The sequence below is a fragment of the Pseudonaja textilis genome, chromosome 1, assembly GCF_049901715.1.
Source record: "Pseudonaja textilis isolate UNSWEBS1 chromosome 1, rPseTex1.2, whole genome shotgun sequence".
NCBI classification, from domain to species: domain Eukaryota; kingdom Metazoa; phylum Chordata; class Lepidosauria; order Squamata; family Elapidae; genus Pseudonaja; species Pseudonaja textilis.
Window position 1 is genome coordinate 17,612,709 of NC_141990.1, and position 19,461 is coordinate 17,632,169.

Consider the following 19,461-nt stretch of genomic DNA (forward strand, 5'->3'; position numbering starts at 1 on the left):
GAGCTAGCTTGTTAAATGGACCTGTGTAAAAAGCTCAATAAAATTTGCTGCACCAAGAAGCTGTTTATCCTATTTTGCCTTTGCTTCATTGGAGTGAGAATGAAGTATTGATCTGATCATCAGAAAAAAATATAGCTGCACAGTATATTTTTACAACATGTTAAGACTCTATATGCAGATAAATAACTTCAGCTACTATTGCAATAATCATCTAAAATGATAAAGAGAGAAATTATTATTGAATGTTTTAGCTTGGTTAATTCGTATTTTTTTCCTCTGGTTGATTATGACTTTATAGATAGAATATGCATTTTAGCTCTTAAATTAAAAGGCATTATTTGATATAATCGTTTCCTGCAGTTTAATCTATATCCTCTTAACAGACTTCTCAATATGTTGTTTAATAGTAGTAATTCATATCCGCTGATAATGTGAACTAATTTTTTAGTGATAAGTACACTTCTGGGTTTGTATTGTGAGCTGAGAAGCTTATTTCAGACAAACGAAGATTACTAAAGTGATAGTGAATGCATGGGTGATGGACTGTTTATATACTCATGATTTCCAGAGGGAAATCATTTTCTATCTTCCATTCCTTTCTCTAAATTTGTGTCTCAAACTTATTTTAGATCCACAGGAGGAATCCTGATTCCTTTTACAGTTCTAACATGTATCTTTCTCTTCTTCCATCTCTCTCTTTTTCTCTCTTGAGATATTTCCTTTAGTTTGAGAGGGATAATTCATTATTGATTTCTCAAAGCTTGTTAGATTTGAGTTGAATCATGTAAACAGAGACAAATTATTTGTGACTCAATCTCTTAGTTATTGTATTTATTCTATTTTTAAAACTGACTAGAATACATCTTCCTTATTTTTAGTTGTTATAAAAATATCTTATGCTATAAAGATTGTGATATTTCTATGACTTCAACTGACTTGTTTGATATTTATAAAATTCTGGGTTTACTATCAAAGTTATGACAGAGATACTCTCTTTTGATGCTGCATAGTGCTTTCTCCATACTTGAAATATAGCTTTTATGGATATATTTGCATTACCCTTTAAATAAAATTTTAAGGGGAAAATGGGTTATAGATCTTGCTAAGTCTTGTATATTATTATATCTATATTCACTGTTTATTAGATCTTTCACATCTTTCTGTAGTTTTGCTTGCTTTTCCAGAAGGGCTTTAGCAACATTCACTTCAGTATTTAATGTACCCAGTTTTGACACTGCCTGCATGCCAAGCACAAAGGGATAGTATTGCTTTTAAAGTGCATGCTCAGGATAAATGTTTATTCTGTGCCAAAGAAGTACAATTTCTTAACATGAGTAACAAACTTTTATATGCATGAATTGTACTAGCTAAATAATACAGGCTTTCTTTCAAAAGTTGTGATTGTAATTACTGTTCTTTTTTTTAACAAACTGGGAAGTTTGAGAATAGATAAACAATGTTAGAGCTGTTGAGAGAGGATATTAAATCGTGCAGAAGATTAGTCCTATCATTATCTATGTAAATTGCTAAAAACTGCAGTTACCTAGAAGCCCCAAATCTGTTTTTTTAAAGTAAAAATTATTTGTCAAAATAATTTTGCATTTACGTATGGTATCTATAACTATTTAAGACACATGTTACATTGTACTTATAGATTCAGTTCATGATCAGAACAAAAAATACAGTGCCTTTATATTTAAAGCATTAGTTAATGTTTCAATTAAATAATTTAAAATTGGGCACACGGTAATTTGGGAATGAGCTGAAGAATACTTTGAGGTTGTTTGATCTGAAAATATTCTGTGTGAAAACTATGTGAGAAATTCCAATTTTGGCTTGTGAATTAATATGACTGAACTTTTCAATTTTTATTTTAAAGCAACTTTCTCTAGTATTTTCCAAATGTATTGAATTTTAAAAATCTTAAATTAGAACAACTAATAGTTGTGCAGAATGGGCATTATAGAATTGATGCCAGCACATCTGAATTGTGCCTACTTGGAGAAGGAAGCAAATACAGATAGTCCTCAATTTATGACCACAATAGAGCCCAAAGTTTCTGTTTTTAAGTGAGACATTTGTTAAGTGAATCTTGTCTCATTTTATGGCCTTTGTTGCCACAGTTGTTAAGTGAATCACAATTGATATGTTAGTAACTCGGTTGTTATGTGAATCTGGCTTCCCCATTGATTTTGCTTGACAGAAGGTGGCAAAAGGGGATCATGTGATCTTGGGACAAAGCAACGGTCATAAATATATGCCATTTGCCAGGCATCTGAATTTTGATCACATGACCCAGAGATGCTGCAAAGGTTGCAACTGTGAAAAATGGTTATAAGTCACTTTTTCCAGTTCCGTTGTAACTTTGAACAGTTACTAAATGAACTGATTTAAATTGAGGACTACTTGTATTCAGATTGTTCCTTTTTAACCTAGATTAGTATTTCTTATTTACTTTCTGTAGCATTTTAAAGTAAAATATCTGTCCTATGGTTCTTGTAATAAAGATTTGAGATAGTTCTCATAATATTTGCTTTGGAGATTGATTTTAAAAGAATGTTATTGTCCCACATGTTTGATGAAACTCACCAATATGCTTGCTTATTGGTAGTTTTCTTAATGATTCAGTTCAGTTTGCACAGGCCTATATAAATCAAAAGTATTCTTATATTGGAAAGAAAAAATAGTATTTATACTTTTTTTCTGACCATCTTAATACATGTGTGAAAATCTGTTCACCACTGAGTTACACACTGTGATCCTTTCTGCTGTTTGTTACATGGGTTCCACAGAATGGGGATAGATGAAAATGATTGAATAATTGAAATAGTATTTTTTTTATTGTAAGCTTTTGAACAACAGTGACATCCAAAAACTGGTTTGTCGAAAAGTTCAGAAACAAAACTGAGTAAATCTTGCAGACAACAAAGTCATCAAGATTTGTTTGGTGATTTCTCCTCCCTGTTAATTTGTTATTGCCTTGACTGGTAACTACTATCAAGCTGAATCTCTGTTAATGTCTGCAAACTCACAATCAGTAAGCTATTCCTCCTCTCTTGGTAATACTATGAAACTATGGCCAATCTCTGAAACACTTAGACCACCTGGATAGTTGACATGATCATTCCTAAACATCTTTCTTCTAGAAGAGTCTAAGCAGCACTTGGCTTATCATAGAGTTCAAAGCAATAAAATAGTTAATTGATGGCTGGAATGGAAGTGGAAGAACCCTCAGGAAGTATTGGATTGCACATGGAATCCAACCCTGAAATCCTACTCCCTCCCAGCGGATAATGTGAAAAAGGCATACTTCTCTGCCTACATTATATCCACACAGAATTGACAACAATGCTTTCCATATTATATGGCAGTGGTGGCCGACCTTTTTGGGCTCCCATGCCGAAAATTGCCTGTGTGTTCGTGCGCACATGCTCGCGTGCTAGCACCCAGAAGGCAATGCACATGGCCCCCACACATCCCCTGTGCATGCGTGCGTGACCACCCACGTGTGCCGCGCGTCTCTGTGCTTGCATGCGAGACATCCCCTGCACACCCCTCACGTGTCTGTGCATGCATGTGCGTCTCCCGCCCCCTGTGCATGCGTGCCAGATACCCGACAATCAGTTGTTGGGCAGGCGGCGCGCATGCATACTCAGTGTGGCTCTTCCAGATGACCTCTCGCGTGCTGGCAGAAGTGGCTCTGCATGCCACTTCCGGCACATGTGCTATAGTTTCGCCATCATAGTTATACAGCATCTCATCCATTGTGGGGTTCGCAGAGGAGAGCCAATACAGAGGCTGTGAGAATTTTCAGTATTTTGAAGACAAATTGATTACGTTCATACCAATTTTAATTCCAGGTCACAGGGAGGTGACCCCAACAATTGCTTGTTATGTTCAAATGGATTATTTCTATTTATAGATCTCGGGGTTATGGAAAAGGTAAGGTAGAGTGATGAGTCAGGCTGCCAGTTTGTTTGTTGCCCCTCCTGGGAGATTAAGTCGCAGATGAATGCTGATCCTTTTTTTTAAGGAAGTGTTTAATGCTTCCCTAAGGAGATGATTAATGCCTTGCTAACTAATTTATAAGTTAGGATTATAATTTGCCCTAAGCAGGACGTATTTGCTGCCATCTTAGGGCAGGTTAGATATTCCATTCTTGCAAGACGATTTGAAGAGTTGTGGTCTCTTGGCTCCAGACACACTTACATAACACTGATAATCTGGATCCATTTGAATTAGGGTTTCATCTATCTGGGTAATATTTGAGGAGCTGTCTCTCCCCAATGAGAGAGCCTGCCCCATTCACACCAGCAGAAGAGGCTTGCTACAGATCCCATCTGCTTAAGGATTCAAGCAGGCAGGTTCAAGGAGAAGAGTCTTTTCTGCTATGGCAGAAAAGCCATGGTGGCACAGCGGTTAGAGTGATGTACTGCAGGCCACTTCTGCCAACTGCCTACAAGTTGGCAGTTCAAATCCCACCAGGCTCAAGGTTGTCTCAGCCTTCCATCCTTCCGAGGTGGGTAAAATGAGGACCTAGATTATTGGGGGCAAGATGCTGACTCTGTAAACCACTTAGAGTGGGCTGTAAAGTACCATAAAGCTGTATATAAGTCTAAGTGCTCTTGCTATGGTCCCATCCCTGTGGAATACTCTATAGTATACCATTGGAGGTGAGAACTGCTCCTAACCTTTTGGCCTTCCAGAAAGATATGAAAACTTGGCCTGGGGTCCTGTGGGGGGGTCACTCTTGATGGCTGTAGCTGACAGGATAAGAAGACCCCATCCCTGTCCTGTCCATCTCTTGGTTCTGCTTTCAGTCTAATTCTATAATCAACATCTGAGTAGTTTTCATATTTTAATTATTTTTACTTATAACTTGTAAACTGCCCAGGGTCTCCTTATAGGGAAGATGGGTAGCATAACCATCAAACAAATAAGTAAGTAAATAAGTAAGTAAGTAAATCAATCAATCAATCTAAAATAAGATATTGAGACTAGGATATAGTCACATAGTACAGGTAGTCCTTGACTTACTGTTGTCATGGTTGTCAGCCATTCAGTTCTGTCCAACCCTCAGTCACTCTATAGCTCAGCACTCTCCCTGCCTCTCTGTCTCGCACTGCTTCCTTCAAACCCATCATGGTTGTCCCAGTGTCATCCTTTGTATAGTGTCCGGCCAACAAGTATTAGGATGACCTCTTCTCCTTTTTCTGCTGATCACTTCCATCAACTTTTTGAGAGACTCACATTACCAATATTTGGTAATATGTTTGGTGGGGTTTGGTCTAGGACTTCTTTGTTGTTTTTGTAGTCCGTGGGATGCATAACAATCATTCTCAGCACCAGTTCATCCTTCTCTTATCTGCCTGCCTGTTTTGGAGTCCACATTTTGTAGCCATAAGTAGCAATTGGAAAAATTATTGCGTTAACTAATCTGTATTTGATTGTGAGGCTGATGTCTTTGCTCTTCCAGATGTTATTCATGCTGAACACTGCAGTTCTTTCAAGAGCTATAGGCCTTCTGATTACAGGGCTACCGTCACCATTTTGGTTGATTTTAGAGCCCAGGAAGATGAATTCCTTTACTCTTTCAGTGGTCTCATTATCAATTTGTACTCTGACCTGTTCTCTGCAACTGTCATTATCTTTGTTTTCTTGATATTAAGGTGCAGTCCAAATTTTTCACTTTCATCTTTGACTCTCAGGATTAGCCACACCAGATCCTCCTAGCTTTCCATAAGCAATGCTCTATCATCTACATATTGGAGGTTATTGATATTCCTATCACTGATTTTAGCCCCAATGGTAGATTCTTCCAAATGTGCATTTGTCATAACTATTTCTTGACTTACCACTGGTTGTTTAATGATTGTTCATAGTCATACCAGCCTTGGAAATTTGAAAGGTTGAAAACATAAGGTTTATTATTCCTTACTTGTTCATTTGAGGTCTGTTCCTCCAGCATACCAAGGTACCCGAAGTCTCACCAAAAACGCTCGTGAACACCAGCATTTTCACAACCATTCTCTCCAGTGGTGCATGAGAGGACCTGGTCCTGTTGAGTGTGGTGAGAGAGCGGGGGCCTTATTTCTGCCCAGGAGGCTCAGGCCCTCTCCCCACTGCCCACTTAATGAATGTAACTGGGAGAGCTGGAATTGTGATTGAGTGAAGCATTCACATGACATTTGTGCTAACCATTTCACTATGCAACTGAGATACAAGGTCCAATTGTGGCCCAAAGACTGTGCTAATCAGTTTCTCTCTGCCCAACCCACCTAACAGAGTTGTTGTGAGGAAAAAAGGGGAGGAGGAAGAAGTATTAAGTATATTCACCATGTTGAGTTACTTATAAAGTAATAAAGGTGGGATAAAAAGCAAATAAGAAATAAGTGGATGTCTGTATTTAAAACTGTAATCTAGGTTTTTTCCCCCCTGCAGAATTATTATCTTGACAAAAATGCAAATTTATCTAAGCAAATAGCAATTTCTGACTGATATTGTGTGGAGACTCTGGACTCAGGTTAAGTATGATGGAGGATGTCTGTCAGACATTTCCAGAACAATAGACTATAGCCCAGTGCAGGGAAAAAACAAACAAGGAATGCCAAATCAGTGCTGTTTTGTTACCAAGATGTATAGATAAGTCCATAGATGTACTAGAAGTGAATCTCAGGCCAAAGGCATATTTACCTTTTTGTATGCAACTATACTCAATAACCAAATTGATCAGTTAAGTGGCAACCTTGATGTACTTTTTTGGAAGTCAGTTCCATGATGTCAGAAATGCTTATTCTAAATGAATAAGGTTGTTTGGTTTTGAATGGCATAAAATATTTTGCATATTCTGAGTTGAATTGTTGTATTGATAAATACAGTTATTGCTTACAGATCATCATGGAGATAATTTATCTGTGTAATCTCTAAAAGTTGACCCTGATTTGACGGCACATAATCAAAACAAGAAATGTTGCTTACAACATATTGTCAGTCATAATTGTATTTCTGTTTGAGCAGTTCCCTCTGTGTTTCGTGCCTGGAGGCATATATTCTGAATATAGTCATTCATATCTGATAGTGTAGCCATGAATCAGTGACATTTGGGTAAATGTGTGGCCCTGTCTTATATAATTCAGAACTTAATTGTAAATTCATTATGTGAATTTAAGATATTGTGGAACAATGATCTTGCTTTAAAAATAACTTGTCAGTTTGAGAATTACAATAATTCTAATCTTCCAACTGATTAGAATTAAAGAGCCCCATAATGTTGTCAGTCCAGTGTTCACAATAATGAATCAGCTGTTTTAAGTTCCTGATCTTCTGAGTTAGCCACTTTTGTTGCTGACATAATATTATAGAGCATGAAGTAGAATTAGCAAGATTTCTGCAGATCAATCTGGTTTAGAGCAAGTTATGAAAGCTTTGGAAATAGTGGGCTTTGATATTAAGAGAAAGGCTTTGTGAGTAGAAACATACACTGTTGTGTCCCAAACTAGAATAAGTCTTATGGAGGTCTGCTTTATACAACATGATCACTTCAATATACGTAGGCTGGTAAGAGTGAAGTGGGTTGAGAATTATTTACGAGAGATGGACAGAAAAGAATTGAGTTTCTATTTATCATTTTTGTGCAACATACTGTGTGTGTGTGTGTATGTGTTGTAAATAGCATTTGTACTTGGTTATTTACCAAGGACACCAATCTTGATGTAGAAGTATATAACATAATGCAAATAGATAGACTAAAATAGAAAACAGAAGATAACTAGATAATATTACAAGGTAAGAAAAAAAAAACTTTCAAAATAAATATGGTGGATAAAAGATAGTTAAAAGAATATTGATTCCACTAAATATGTTACCTCAAGCTAGTATTTATAACATTAAGTCAAGTTAATGTCAAGTTAACAGTGAGCAAGTTTTCATATGGCTCTTTTAGTTCTACATCTTTCCTTTTGATCCATTTGTTCTTAAGTTGAGGGCATCAATTAACATTCCAAATAAAAAAAATTAGCAAAAGGATAATATTTTATCCTACCACTACTATTAAAATATTTATTTGCTATTCCATCTTGAAATCTTACAATCTAATAATTCTTAAGTGTTGCTGTTGTTAGTTGCAAAGTTGTGTCTGACCCATCGCGACCCCATGGACAACATTCCTCCAGGCCTTCCTGTCCTCTACCATTTAAGCTCACGCCTACTGCTTCAGTGACTCCATCCACCTGTCGTCCCCTTTTTCTATTGCCCTCAATCTTTCCCAGCATTAGTCTCTTCTCCAGTGAGTCCTTCGTTCTCATTAGGTGGCCAAAGTATTTGAGTTTCATCTTTAGTATCTGGCCTTCTAAAGAGCAGTCAGGATTGATTTCCTCTTGGACTGACCGGTTTAATCGCCTTGCAATCCAAGGGACTTGGAGGAGTCTTCTCCAGCACCATAGTTCAAAAGCTTCAATTCTTTGACTCTCAGCCTTCCTTGTGGTCCAACTTTCACAGCCATACATTTCAACTGGGAAAACCATAGCCTTGACACACTTTTGTTGGCAGGGTGATGTCTCTGCTTTTTATAAGGCTGTCTAGATTTTCCATAGCTTTCCTCCCCAGGAGCAAGTGTCTTTTAATTTCTTGAGTGCATTCGTCATCTGCGATGATATTGGAGCCCAAGAAAATAAAATCTGTCACTACATTTCTTCCCCATTTATTTGTTAGGAATTGAGAGGGCCGGATGCCATGATCTTGATTTTCTTAATGTTGAGTTTCAAGCCAACTTTTGCACTCTCCCCTTCTTCACCCACAACAAGAGGCTCTTTAGTTCCTCTTCACTTTCTGCCATTAGAGTGGTATCATCTGCCTATCTGAGGTTGTTGATATTTCTCCTGGCAATCTTAATTCCAACTTTTGATTCATCTAGCCCTGCGTTTCTCATGATGTGTATGTGTATTTAAGTATATGAGATGGAACTTACATTATTTAGCTTCCCAAGTTTACTAATTGTAGCAAGCTTTTTTTCACTGTGTGATAAAAATAAAATATAATTAACCAGCAAAATACTGTTATATTTTTTCTTCTTGAATCATACTTGTAATGGGATGACACTTCAGAATTAAATATTTGATTAAAACAGATGTTTGAAAGGACAGACCAAGGAAGCTTATGGGAAAGAACTGTGTTTTGCAAACAAAAGTCAAGGAATACTCAAACTAGCATTAGTCTACTGAGAATTCACAGGTAGTCCTTTGACTTATAACCACTGTTGGAACCATAATTTCCATTTCTAATCAAAGCAGTTGTTACATGAATTGCGTCCTATTTTGGGGGCTTTTTTGCCATGGTTGTTAAGTGCATCATTGCAGTGAAGTGAATCATGCAGTTCTTAATCCAACTTCCCATGTTGATTTTGCTTGTTGGAAACCAGGTGTAAAGATAGCAGGTATGACTTTGGGATGCTGCATCTGTTGTAAATACATATCAGTTGCCAAGCACCCAAATTTTGGTCATGTGACCACGGGGATACTGCAATGGTCATAAGTGTGAAAACCAGTCATAAGTCACTTTTTTCAATGCTATTGTCACTTTGAACAGTCACTAAATGAATTGTTAGAAGTCAAGGACTATTTATATAGAAAAAGAGTGTCAAGATTAAAAGAAATCCACATTCCCCTCAATTCTGTATTGGCCAAATTTCACTTAAAATATTGCATTCAGTCTGCATACTGCACTGGAATGAGCTTCCTTTTATACCCTCTTTTCTTCGTTTCTTTTCTTATGGAATTGATGACAAGGCTTCAGGAAATGACTGATCTCGTCCCCCAATATATTACAATATGATGCATCATGGATCATATGATCTCTGCAGCCTGGGTTTTGGTGTCTGATAACAACTTCATGCCATACTTCTACAGTATTCTGGGTATCCTTTTATTTATTTTGTTATTTATTAAATTTATATGCATCCCATCTCCCACTTAGCTGGTATATTTTTTAGTGCTGCTAACTTAATCATCTTTGTTTTAGTATATAGGTGGTCATTATACTTATACTGTACATAGAGGCTATCATTACAGTTGATTGGAGTAGAACTATTCAAACATAAACATGTGTATTTATAACAGTGGTATGATTACTATATTTAAAGTTTGAGGTCAACTGAAGGCCAGACTCCTGTTGACATATTACATTTTGCATTCAGAAATTAGATACTTTTCATAGCTAATTTTCAGTACACCAAGCACTAACTATATAGTACAATCTTGTAAATTTGTCCACTAATAGATGTTATATTTCTGTGCCAGTTTAAAAAGAAAAAGAAAATAGATGCTGAGAGTTTCTTCCTAGGATGTTTTGATTTAAAATTTGCATATAATGAGAAATAATTTATTAGGTCAGTCTGAAGTTACAAAATGCAGTCTTTTGAATTCTTTTTTAAATTAATTTTTTTAAAGTTCTTTACAAAGTAAAAACAATACAAATTTAAAGAAAAAAAGTAAAGTAAAAATAGTGTAAAGTAAATAGGAAAAAAGGAGAGAAAAAAGAAAAGTGGTTTCTGATTTTCTTTACAGCAGCTTTAAATGCGTTTACATTTTGTCCTCTATCTGGTTACATCTTGGTTCTTTTCTTTCTATATTCTACCATTTATAATGATCAAACCCATAAATCACGTTCATTTCTTTCCATTTTCAGCAAAAAGTCCATAAATTGTTTAAAGTCACTAACAAATGTCTTTTTCCAAATCAAACAAGTCAGTTTTACCAGTCAGCAAATTCTGTCATCTTTATTAACCGTTTCTCCATTGTATTTTTTAATAAACTTCATTAGTCCTTTATGTCTTTTAAAAACAAAAAGATAATAATTACATTAACAGTTCTGTGACATCAATCTCATGCAATTCTATCTTTTGTGCATATTTACAAATATTTATAATTTGTGCAAATATGTACATTTAATCTATAAATTGCTTATCTTAAATTCCTTTATTTTCCATCTGTCTTAATTCAATCCAATTATACCATTTTCCCCAGATTTTGTAATATTCAGACTCATCTTTCTCTTGTAACATTAAGGTCAGTTTGTCCATTTCAGCACATATCATAATTTTTTGAATGATCAATTCATCTGGGGGAATACAGTTGTGCTTCCAGCATTGAACGTAAGCTATTCTGGCAGCCGTTAAAATATGTAATACAATATATTTTATGTTTTTTTTCCATATTCCTTTTTAAATATCCCTAACAAGAATAATTCTGGTTCAAATTCTATTTGATCCTTAAGAATTTCTTGTAGCCAATATTTTAAGCCAGTATTTCTGGGCCTCAGGACAAGACCACCACATATGATAGAAAGTGCCCTCTTTCTTTCTACATTTCCAACATGCCAGACTCATTTTGGGGTATACCTTCGCCAATCTCTCTGGGAGCAGATACCATCTATAGAACATCTTCTAAATATTCTCTTTGTATGACACTGATTTTGTTAATTTGTAGTTTTGGTTCCAAATACTTTCCCAATCTGTCAAATTTATATTATGTCCTATGTTTTGAGCACAAGCTATCATATATCCCTTAATAGCGTCTTCTTCTAATTCTACCTCTAACAAAAGTTTATAAATTTTTGTAATGTTTTTTTCATCTGGACCTAATAAAATTTTATCCAATTGTTGCAATTCCGAATATATTCCAAAATCTTTTATATCTTTTTTATATCTATTTTGTAACTGGAGATGTGCCCACCAATCAATACATATCCCTTGTTTTTGGAGATCCTGATTCGATTTTAACTTCCCTTGTGCGTCTAAAACCTCTTTATATTTTGTCATTTTGCATGGGTCCAGATTGTTAGGATGTATCATAGCTTCCATCATAGATAGCCAAATTGGAATTTTCACAGTGCGTCTCCTTATTTTAATCCAATTTTGTATAAGGGAATCTCTAATCAAATGTCTATGGAAATATGATTGTTTTTTGGTTCTTGTATCCCACAAAAAGGAGTGCCATCCTTTTTGGAGGTCATGGCCCTCTAAACTTAATATTCGCTTATTATTTAAATTAATCTATTCCTTAGTCCAAATTAACACTGTCACTTTATAATACATCTCCCAGTTTGGAAGTCCAAAGCTACCTCTGCTTTTATTAATCTTGTAGTGTTTTCTCCATTGTATTTCAAAGTCTTTCTATCTTTGTGCATACAATAATCTCACTGCATTTACCAGATACAAAAGCAATCATCCATAAGTCTTTTCTGAAAGAATGAAAAAGGGAGCTAATATACAAGGAATATTTTTCACAGTTGGGAGGAATATTAGAGCTGGCTCCAGACATGTAAATTAGGCTAGTATCAGATGCACCAGAACATTCATTAAACTGTTGGGATGAATAAATATACAAACTGTGATTATTTCCTCTTTTTGAAATCCAGCTGTTAATCTTGAACTGGCTTCCAATCTGTAATTAAACGCAAACATTAGGTCTTTTATAGTTTATAATCATGTTTAAAGTAGAATCTTTACTTAGCAACCAATTCACTGTGCTCTGTTGACTAATGATACATCTTAACCCCCTACTCTTAAGCTTCTGCCTCAGAATTTGCCTTCTTAAAATGTATGCTTGTTTTGTAAAGAGAGAAGTCATGAATCTTGATGGCAAGAAAAACAAAGAAATACAATATGAACAAGTAGCTCCAATATGAAACAAGATACCATGCTACTGCTGAACATCAGAGTTCTGTAAATTTAGTAGATGAAATACTAAAGTGAAAAACAAGTTGTGGGGGGGGAGAAAAAATTGTAAAGAGAAAGCCTGCTATCTTTTATCTTTTAGGAAATAATTTATTTAATTTTTATCATTCCTTTTATTTTGGTTAAATCAAGGTAGCAGACATACCTCATTCTCCTCTTTCCTGTTTTTCCCTACAACAGCAATCATGAAGGTGGATTGGCTTAAGGGAAGAGAACCAACTGACTCAAAATCACCCTGTCAGTTAAGGGAGAACTAGAACTCATAACCTTATTTATAACCCAGCTCTTAACCACTATCATGTTGTCTTTCTTTAAAATTTAAATGTGGGGAGGGAGTAAAGAGGGACTGCAATGTAAAATAGATTGTTCTGCACTGTTGGACCCTTTAATCAAAAGAAAGAAATACCCAAACTTCTATTATCTACAAACCTGCTCTACGCTAGTGCAGAAAATTTGAACATCTAAGGAATATTGGATCATGTTTGTAATATTGGTAATACATTGCTAGACCTAGTCGTACTCTTGACATACCTGTTCATCTATATTTACACAATTCAGAAAATGGAACTGGAAATTTTTTTGATTCCAAATTTCTTAACATGGGATTGTGCATATGTGGGAGTGTGCATGTATACAAGGGCAGCATATTTTTATTATTTATTTATTTTCACCCCACCTTTATTATTTTTACAAATAACATGCCAAACATATCCAACTTACCTTCCTCCTCCTATTTTCCCCATAACAACCCTATGTCATGGCTGACTCACTACGCATTCTGCTCACAGTCAGACAACAGAAACAGGGAGGGGGGTGGGCAGGTTTGGAATGTAAGAGAGACGACTGTCACCTGGCAACGTCCTGGTGCCCAAGGTCAAATGATGGGAAGTTCCAAGGTACTCACACTGTTTCCCAAAACAATTTGACTGTAGTTTATTGGTGGACAATGAACATTGGGTGACCTACGGGAGGAAAGGGGATTTTACCTATGCTGCTTCGAGCGCAAAAACTTAGGGTCTGGCATAGCTTCTTCTGTGCCTATGTGGAAATATCAGTAAAATTATACTCTTGGTAAAATAATGTCCCAAGAGGTTGGGTATTTTTTGCTGCTTATGCCAACAGGGTGGTTGATACCCTAGTTCTACTATTGTGGATGATATACACTCAGTTTTTGTACTCTACACACCTTGATTTTTTCCATATTTTTATAGTTGTTGGAAGAAATATCCTTCTGGGTTCAGTTCCAAGTGGGGAAAAAGACACTGGAAACATGGAGGCTGTTTGGAAAGATGGTTTAATGGTGGACAGGACCACATGGCTTGGAGCTCCAGAGTGAAAAAGATGATCACATGCTTCAAGATGTTGGGTGAAGGAAAAGAACGGAGGGCTGAGAGGCTGAGAGTCCCTTATATACCCTCTGTTGGGCCCTACCTTAGTGTTTCCTGTTCCTGTGCAAGAAATGTATCCCATTGGCTGTCAGATTCCCAGAGGTGGAGGTCTTAGCTAAGTTTGTAGGCTTTGTCTGGACCACATGGCTTCACCTGAGTGCTGGCTGATGTAATCTTCCCAGGCCAGGTGGTGAGATGGGGAGAGGCCTTCGTTAAGTAGAATACTCTGGCCCAGGCCTTAATGGCCCACCCATTAACAAAGGTGGGGATGAGCTTCTGAGGTGAGTTTCTGCTTCTGAGTTTCTACTTCTCTTTTTAGGTGAAATATTCTGCTTTTTTAGTATACCCTAAAATATTTCATTTTCCTAGGAGAGGGATGGGTTTTAACTTCCAACATAGTAATGAAGGTTCTCCAGACTTTGAAACAGTATTGTAACTTGTGTGCCTCTATAGAACTTAGTAACTGTATAGTTACTTAGAGCCCTAGTGCAAACCCATGACAACATTTACATACCTCTAACTCTACAGCTGACTAAAAATGTTGGTTAAACAGATTATGAAAGAGAAAACAAAAGCTTGGACCTTGGGGAGTCTTGAATAATTGAATAAGCTGGCAGGAGTAGCTAACACCCATGAAGATAGGCTCAAGATCCAGATGGATCTTGACAGACTAGAACACTGGGCCATATCTAACAAAATGAAATTCAGTGTAGAGAAAAGTAAAGTCCTACCCTTAGGCAAGAAAAACCCAAAGTACACATATAGACTGGATAAAACCAGGCTCAATAGCAGTAACTGAGAGGGGTCTTGGAGTCCTAGTGGACAACCAGCTAAATATGAGCCAGCAGTGTGCAGCAGCAGCCAGAAAAGCTAATGCTTGTATTAACAGAGGGATACAATCAAGGGAAGTACTAATACCACTCTATAAAGCCTTAGTAAGACCACACCTAGAGTACTGCATTCAGTTTTGTTCACCACATTGTAAAAAAGATGTTGAGACTCTAGAAAAAGTGCAGAAAAGAGCAACCAGGAAGATTAAGGGACCGGAAGCTAAAACATACAACGAACAGTTGCAGGAACTGGGCTTGGCTAGTCTAGTAAAGAGAAGGACCAGGGGACACATGATAGCAGTCTTCCAATATTTGAGGGGCTGCTACAGAGAGGAAGGGGTCAAGCTATTTTCTAAAGCGCCTGTAGGCCAGACAAGGAATAATGGATGGAAACTGAACAAGGAGAGATTTAACCTGGAAATAAGGAGTGACAGTGAGAACACAACCAATGGAACAGAAGTTGCCCTCGGAAGTTGTGGGAGCGCCATCTCTTGAGACTTTCAAGAAGAGATTGGATTGCCATTTATCAGAAATGGTGTAGGGTCTCCCGCTTGGGCGGGGGGTTGGACTAGATGACCTACAAGGTCCCTTCCAACTCTGATTATCTGTTATCTGTTATCTGAATAGAAAGCTGCAAGTAAAGGCCTGATAGCAAGGAGTATATTGATTAAGATTTGATGAAGAATATTAGTACTTGCTGTATTTGTCTGCAGTTAGTCCACAGGATGTTGCAAATTAGCAAACTTTTGGGGGCAAGGGCACATCTAGAAATTTATGGCTATAGTATATTCAGAAATTATCTGCCAGGAGCATATTTACAAATTGCTTCCTTTGGAGTCTATGCCATTGCAGAAAGTTCATTACAAAGATTTTAGAAATTGTTCCTTTTTTATCGTGCTGTTGTGGTTTAAACTAAGAGAGATGAACTGTCTCACCCTGATGGGATTGGCCCACCCCACCTATGCTGGCAGAAGGGCCATACTGCAGATCCCATCAGTCAAGGAATTTGGGCTGGCAGGCTCCAGGAGAAGAGCCTTCTCTGGCGTAGCTCCACCTTCTGGAACTTCTTATCCCCTGAGGTGAGATTGGCTCCACCCTTCTGACATTTCATAAGAGCCTTAAGACCTGGCTGTTTCATAAGAGCCTTAAGACCTGGCTCTATGACGTTTCATAAGAGCCTTAAGACCTGGCTCTATGACGTTTCATAAGAGCCTTAAGACCTGGTTTCGAGACCCAGTGCGGGAGCTTCACCCTTGAAGTGGTTATTAAAATTTAACCCCACCAGAGGTGGGCTGCACTTTCATTGACAAGGGGTTCGCTGGTCGTGAGCGCCTGCTTTGGGTCTGCAACGCAGCTTCAAACAGGCAGCTAATCGACTCAGGCAGCTCCAATGAGTACAGCAGGGCAGTACGGAACTCACCTGGGCAGGGGAAAAGTTAGTTATTTAGGGAAAGCATAGTACAAGGGCGGGTGGATGGGCCCAACCACAGATCACAGCAAGAATTTCCCCAAACCTCGCCAACCATGCACCACTGAATCCCAGCTCCCCACCTCTGTGTCTCTGACTCCCCTCTTTCTCATCTGGTGCTAGTAGTTTGTATTTGTTAATGATTTTATCCACAGTATTCTATGATTGTTGATTATGTTTTTTTAATGCTTCAATATTTTTATGCTGTAAGCCGCCCAAGTCATTGAATATGAGATGGGTACAAATAAATTTCCTAAATAAATAAACAAACAAACAAAATATTCAAAAGTTAATAATGTAAGCTAATATTTTCTCTTTAGATCCCCCTGCAGAGAGCATCCGGTCAAGTACAGGTAGTCCTTGACTTATAAACACAATTGAGCCTAAAATTTATGATATTGAGACATTAAGTGAGTTTTGCCCCATTTTACCATCTTTCTTGCCACAGTTCTTAAGTGAATCACTGCAGTTGATACGTTAACAACATGGTTATTAAGTGAATCTGGCTTCCCCATTTATTTTGGGTGTCCAAAGATCTCAAAAGGTGGCCACATGACCTTGGGGCACAGCAACGGTAATAAATATGAACCAGTTGCCAAGCATCTGAATTTTGATTACATGATCATGGGGCTGCTACAAAGTGTGTGAAAAATGGACATAAATCACTTTTTTCAGTGCCATTGTATCTTTGAATGGTCACTAAGTAAACTGTTGTAAGTCAGGGACTATCTGTAATGGTTTATCAAAGTAGTCAGTATCAGGCCAGGTCCAGAAACACACCAAGTGAAATTAAGTAAATCAAAATTTTGTATATTCCTATGTATTCGACCATGCAGTAAGAGATATTATTGGTTTTTCTTCCTTTCAATAGCCATTTTTGGGGTGTTGCTATTCAGCATTCCTCAAGGATTGTGAAGAAAAAGCTAGGCAATGAAAAGAATAGGAGACGTGTACAGTAATATTTTTCAGAAGCAATGAAATCACTGACCCTCCCCTGTTGCTAAATAATGCCTTAAGGCTATCATGTGTTCTCCCCCACCTGTATTGTTAAATTATTCATTATTTATAGAGAGAGGAAATTGTGAGGGAGTTTGAATGTTACTGCTTTTTAACTGCCAAACTTCATGCTGTGAACAATTCCACTTCAGTTAGATTGTGGTTTTTGACAACAGAGTGAATGTTTCAATAAAGGTCATTCAGGAGTAATAGCTCCAGAGCTGTTGAAGTGTTATAATTAGAAGAGTTTATATTGGTTCTCTCAAGCAATATTATTTTAATGGTACAGTATAGGGATGCAAATTTGCTTTTGATTTCTAATTATTAGCCACCATTTTTTTTAAATATACAAGAACCATAGAAAGCAGCTACAGAAAACTGTAAGGATCTGATAAGTAGGGAATTTCTGTTAAAAGTCTTAATAAATGCTTGGTCGTGTAACTCTTTCATTAGAATGGCTGTTAAATTACTCTGAAAGGTTTACTAAATTGGAGAGCTTCACTGTAGAAATCAGTGCAATTATTGTACTGAGAATAGAAATAGGATATGGATGGGCTAATTTCTGTGGTCAATATAGTTACTTGCTGTAGAGCAGTATGATTTTAAAGGGTATAATTAATATATACAATTTAGACGCTGCCTGACTCCTTAATGATTTTGGGTTGCTTACATGTAAAAAAAGCAAGAAACAATAAAAGCAAGAGTAGAGATCTTACGTGTCCAGCACACAAACCGTACACAACAAACAACCTCCCTATCTAAAGCCTTGGAGGATAGCCAGGTTTTCAGAATGCCATCAGGGTGGGAGTCATATGAATCTCTTAGGGGTTGCTGTTTCAGAGGCCCTGTATTACTACAGACAATACATACTTCTTAGGTTCTGGTACATGGCATTATTTACCAGAAGTAAACTCACTCAGCCAGAGTTTGCTGGATGGAAAGAAACTACTGGAAATAGATGCTCCCTCAACCACCAGTGCTTTATAAGTGGCAACCAGCACCTTGAATTATACTTAGAAGCTGACTGGTGACCAGTGCAGCTCACAGAGCAGTGATCTAACATAGGCATATTGAGCCATGCCCTTGCTACGTGCACTTCGACATTCTAGACCAGCCATAGTAATGGCTTTTAAGGGCAGCCCCATGCAAACATGCCACCTGCTCCTTGAGCTGAAGCTGTGAATCTAAGACAAACTCCACATTTTGCAATAGTATCAAATGGGAAACTGCCACCCTATCTAAGATAGAGAATCTTCAGGACCGGGGTCCCAAATATCCAGAGCCAGTCTTGTCAGGATTGAGCGTCAGTCTGTTCTTCCCTATCAACTGCAATTATTCACTTGCTTTGCAGCACAAATTCTGGTCCCAATTGTAGTTGGAAAACAAGGACTACCTGTACACCTTGTCACAGTCCGTTGCCAATCTGGAGCCAGTCTGTTTTGGCATCTTCTGTCTGTACTGAGGCTTCTGATCTGTTATGTAAATTTCTCATAAGGACAGTGAAATGCTTTGGAATATACACTATACTCTGGGGGGAAAGTGGTGAAATATACCAAAATTTGTTATGGGTGCCATTGTTACAGTGACTGAAAATGTGCTGATTCCATGCTGGCTCAGACCATTTGTTCTGACAATTTATTCTAACAACAGCCTCTAGTATCTGAAACAAAGAGGTTACCTATCATTTGTTGCCTGACCCTCATAAACAGAGGTGCTGGTAATGAATCTTCTGCATACAAACTGGGTGTTTGTGCCAAGCCATGTCTCCTCCTAAGCTGTAGAAACGTATATGATGGAGGAGAGTATTGTACGGGTTGCCATGCATTGTGAATTTCAAGGCGTTCCCTTTGTTAGCTATTGTTAGAAAGACCCTGTGTTCTTGTTCTTAACATTTATAAAGCATTTGTTAATTATTTAAGCAGGCATTTGTGAACTGGGGATGTTATGATTAGATCCCTGAAAGTTCATGATACTATTATTTATTATGTCTTCCTGAATTACCAGTAATTGAAATCTTTTTTAAAATAGCATCTGGTTGTGTTATGTTAC

The 19,461-nt window shown here is 37.3% G+C and overlaps 1 protein-coding gene across 4 annotated transcripts in view; it reads left to right on the forward strand.

Moving 5' to 3' along the window:
* RABEP1 (rabaptin, RAB GTPase binding effector protein 1) overlaps positions 1 to 19,461 on the forward strand; it is a 56,600-nt gene that overhangs the window by 10,015 nt on the left and 27,124 nt on the right. For 2 of the 4 annotated variants that reach the window (XM_087926884.1, XM_087926894.1), the window contains exon 2: positions 9,783 to 9,910. The exons of the other annotated variants lie outside the window; for them this stretch is intronic. In XM_087926884.1, coding sequence (XP_087783010.1) covers positions 9,835 to 9,910 — 76 coding nt within the window. In that variant the 5' untranslated portion in view covers positions 9,783 to 9,834. The remainder of the gene's footprint in view (positions 1 to 9,782; positions 9,911 to 19,461) is intronic. 4 annotated transcript variants of the gene reach the window in all.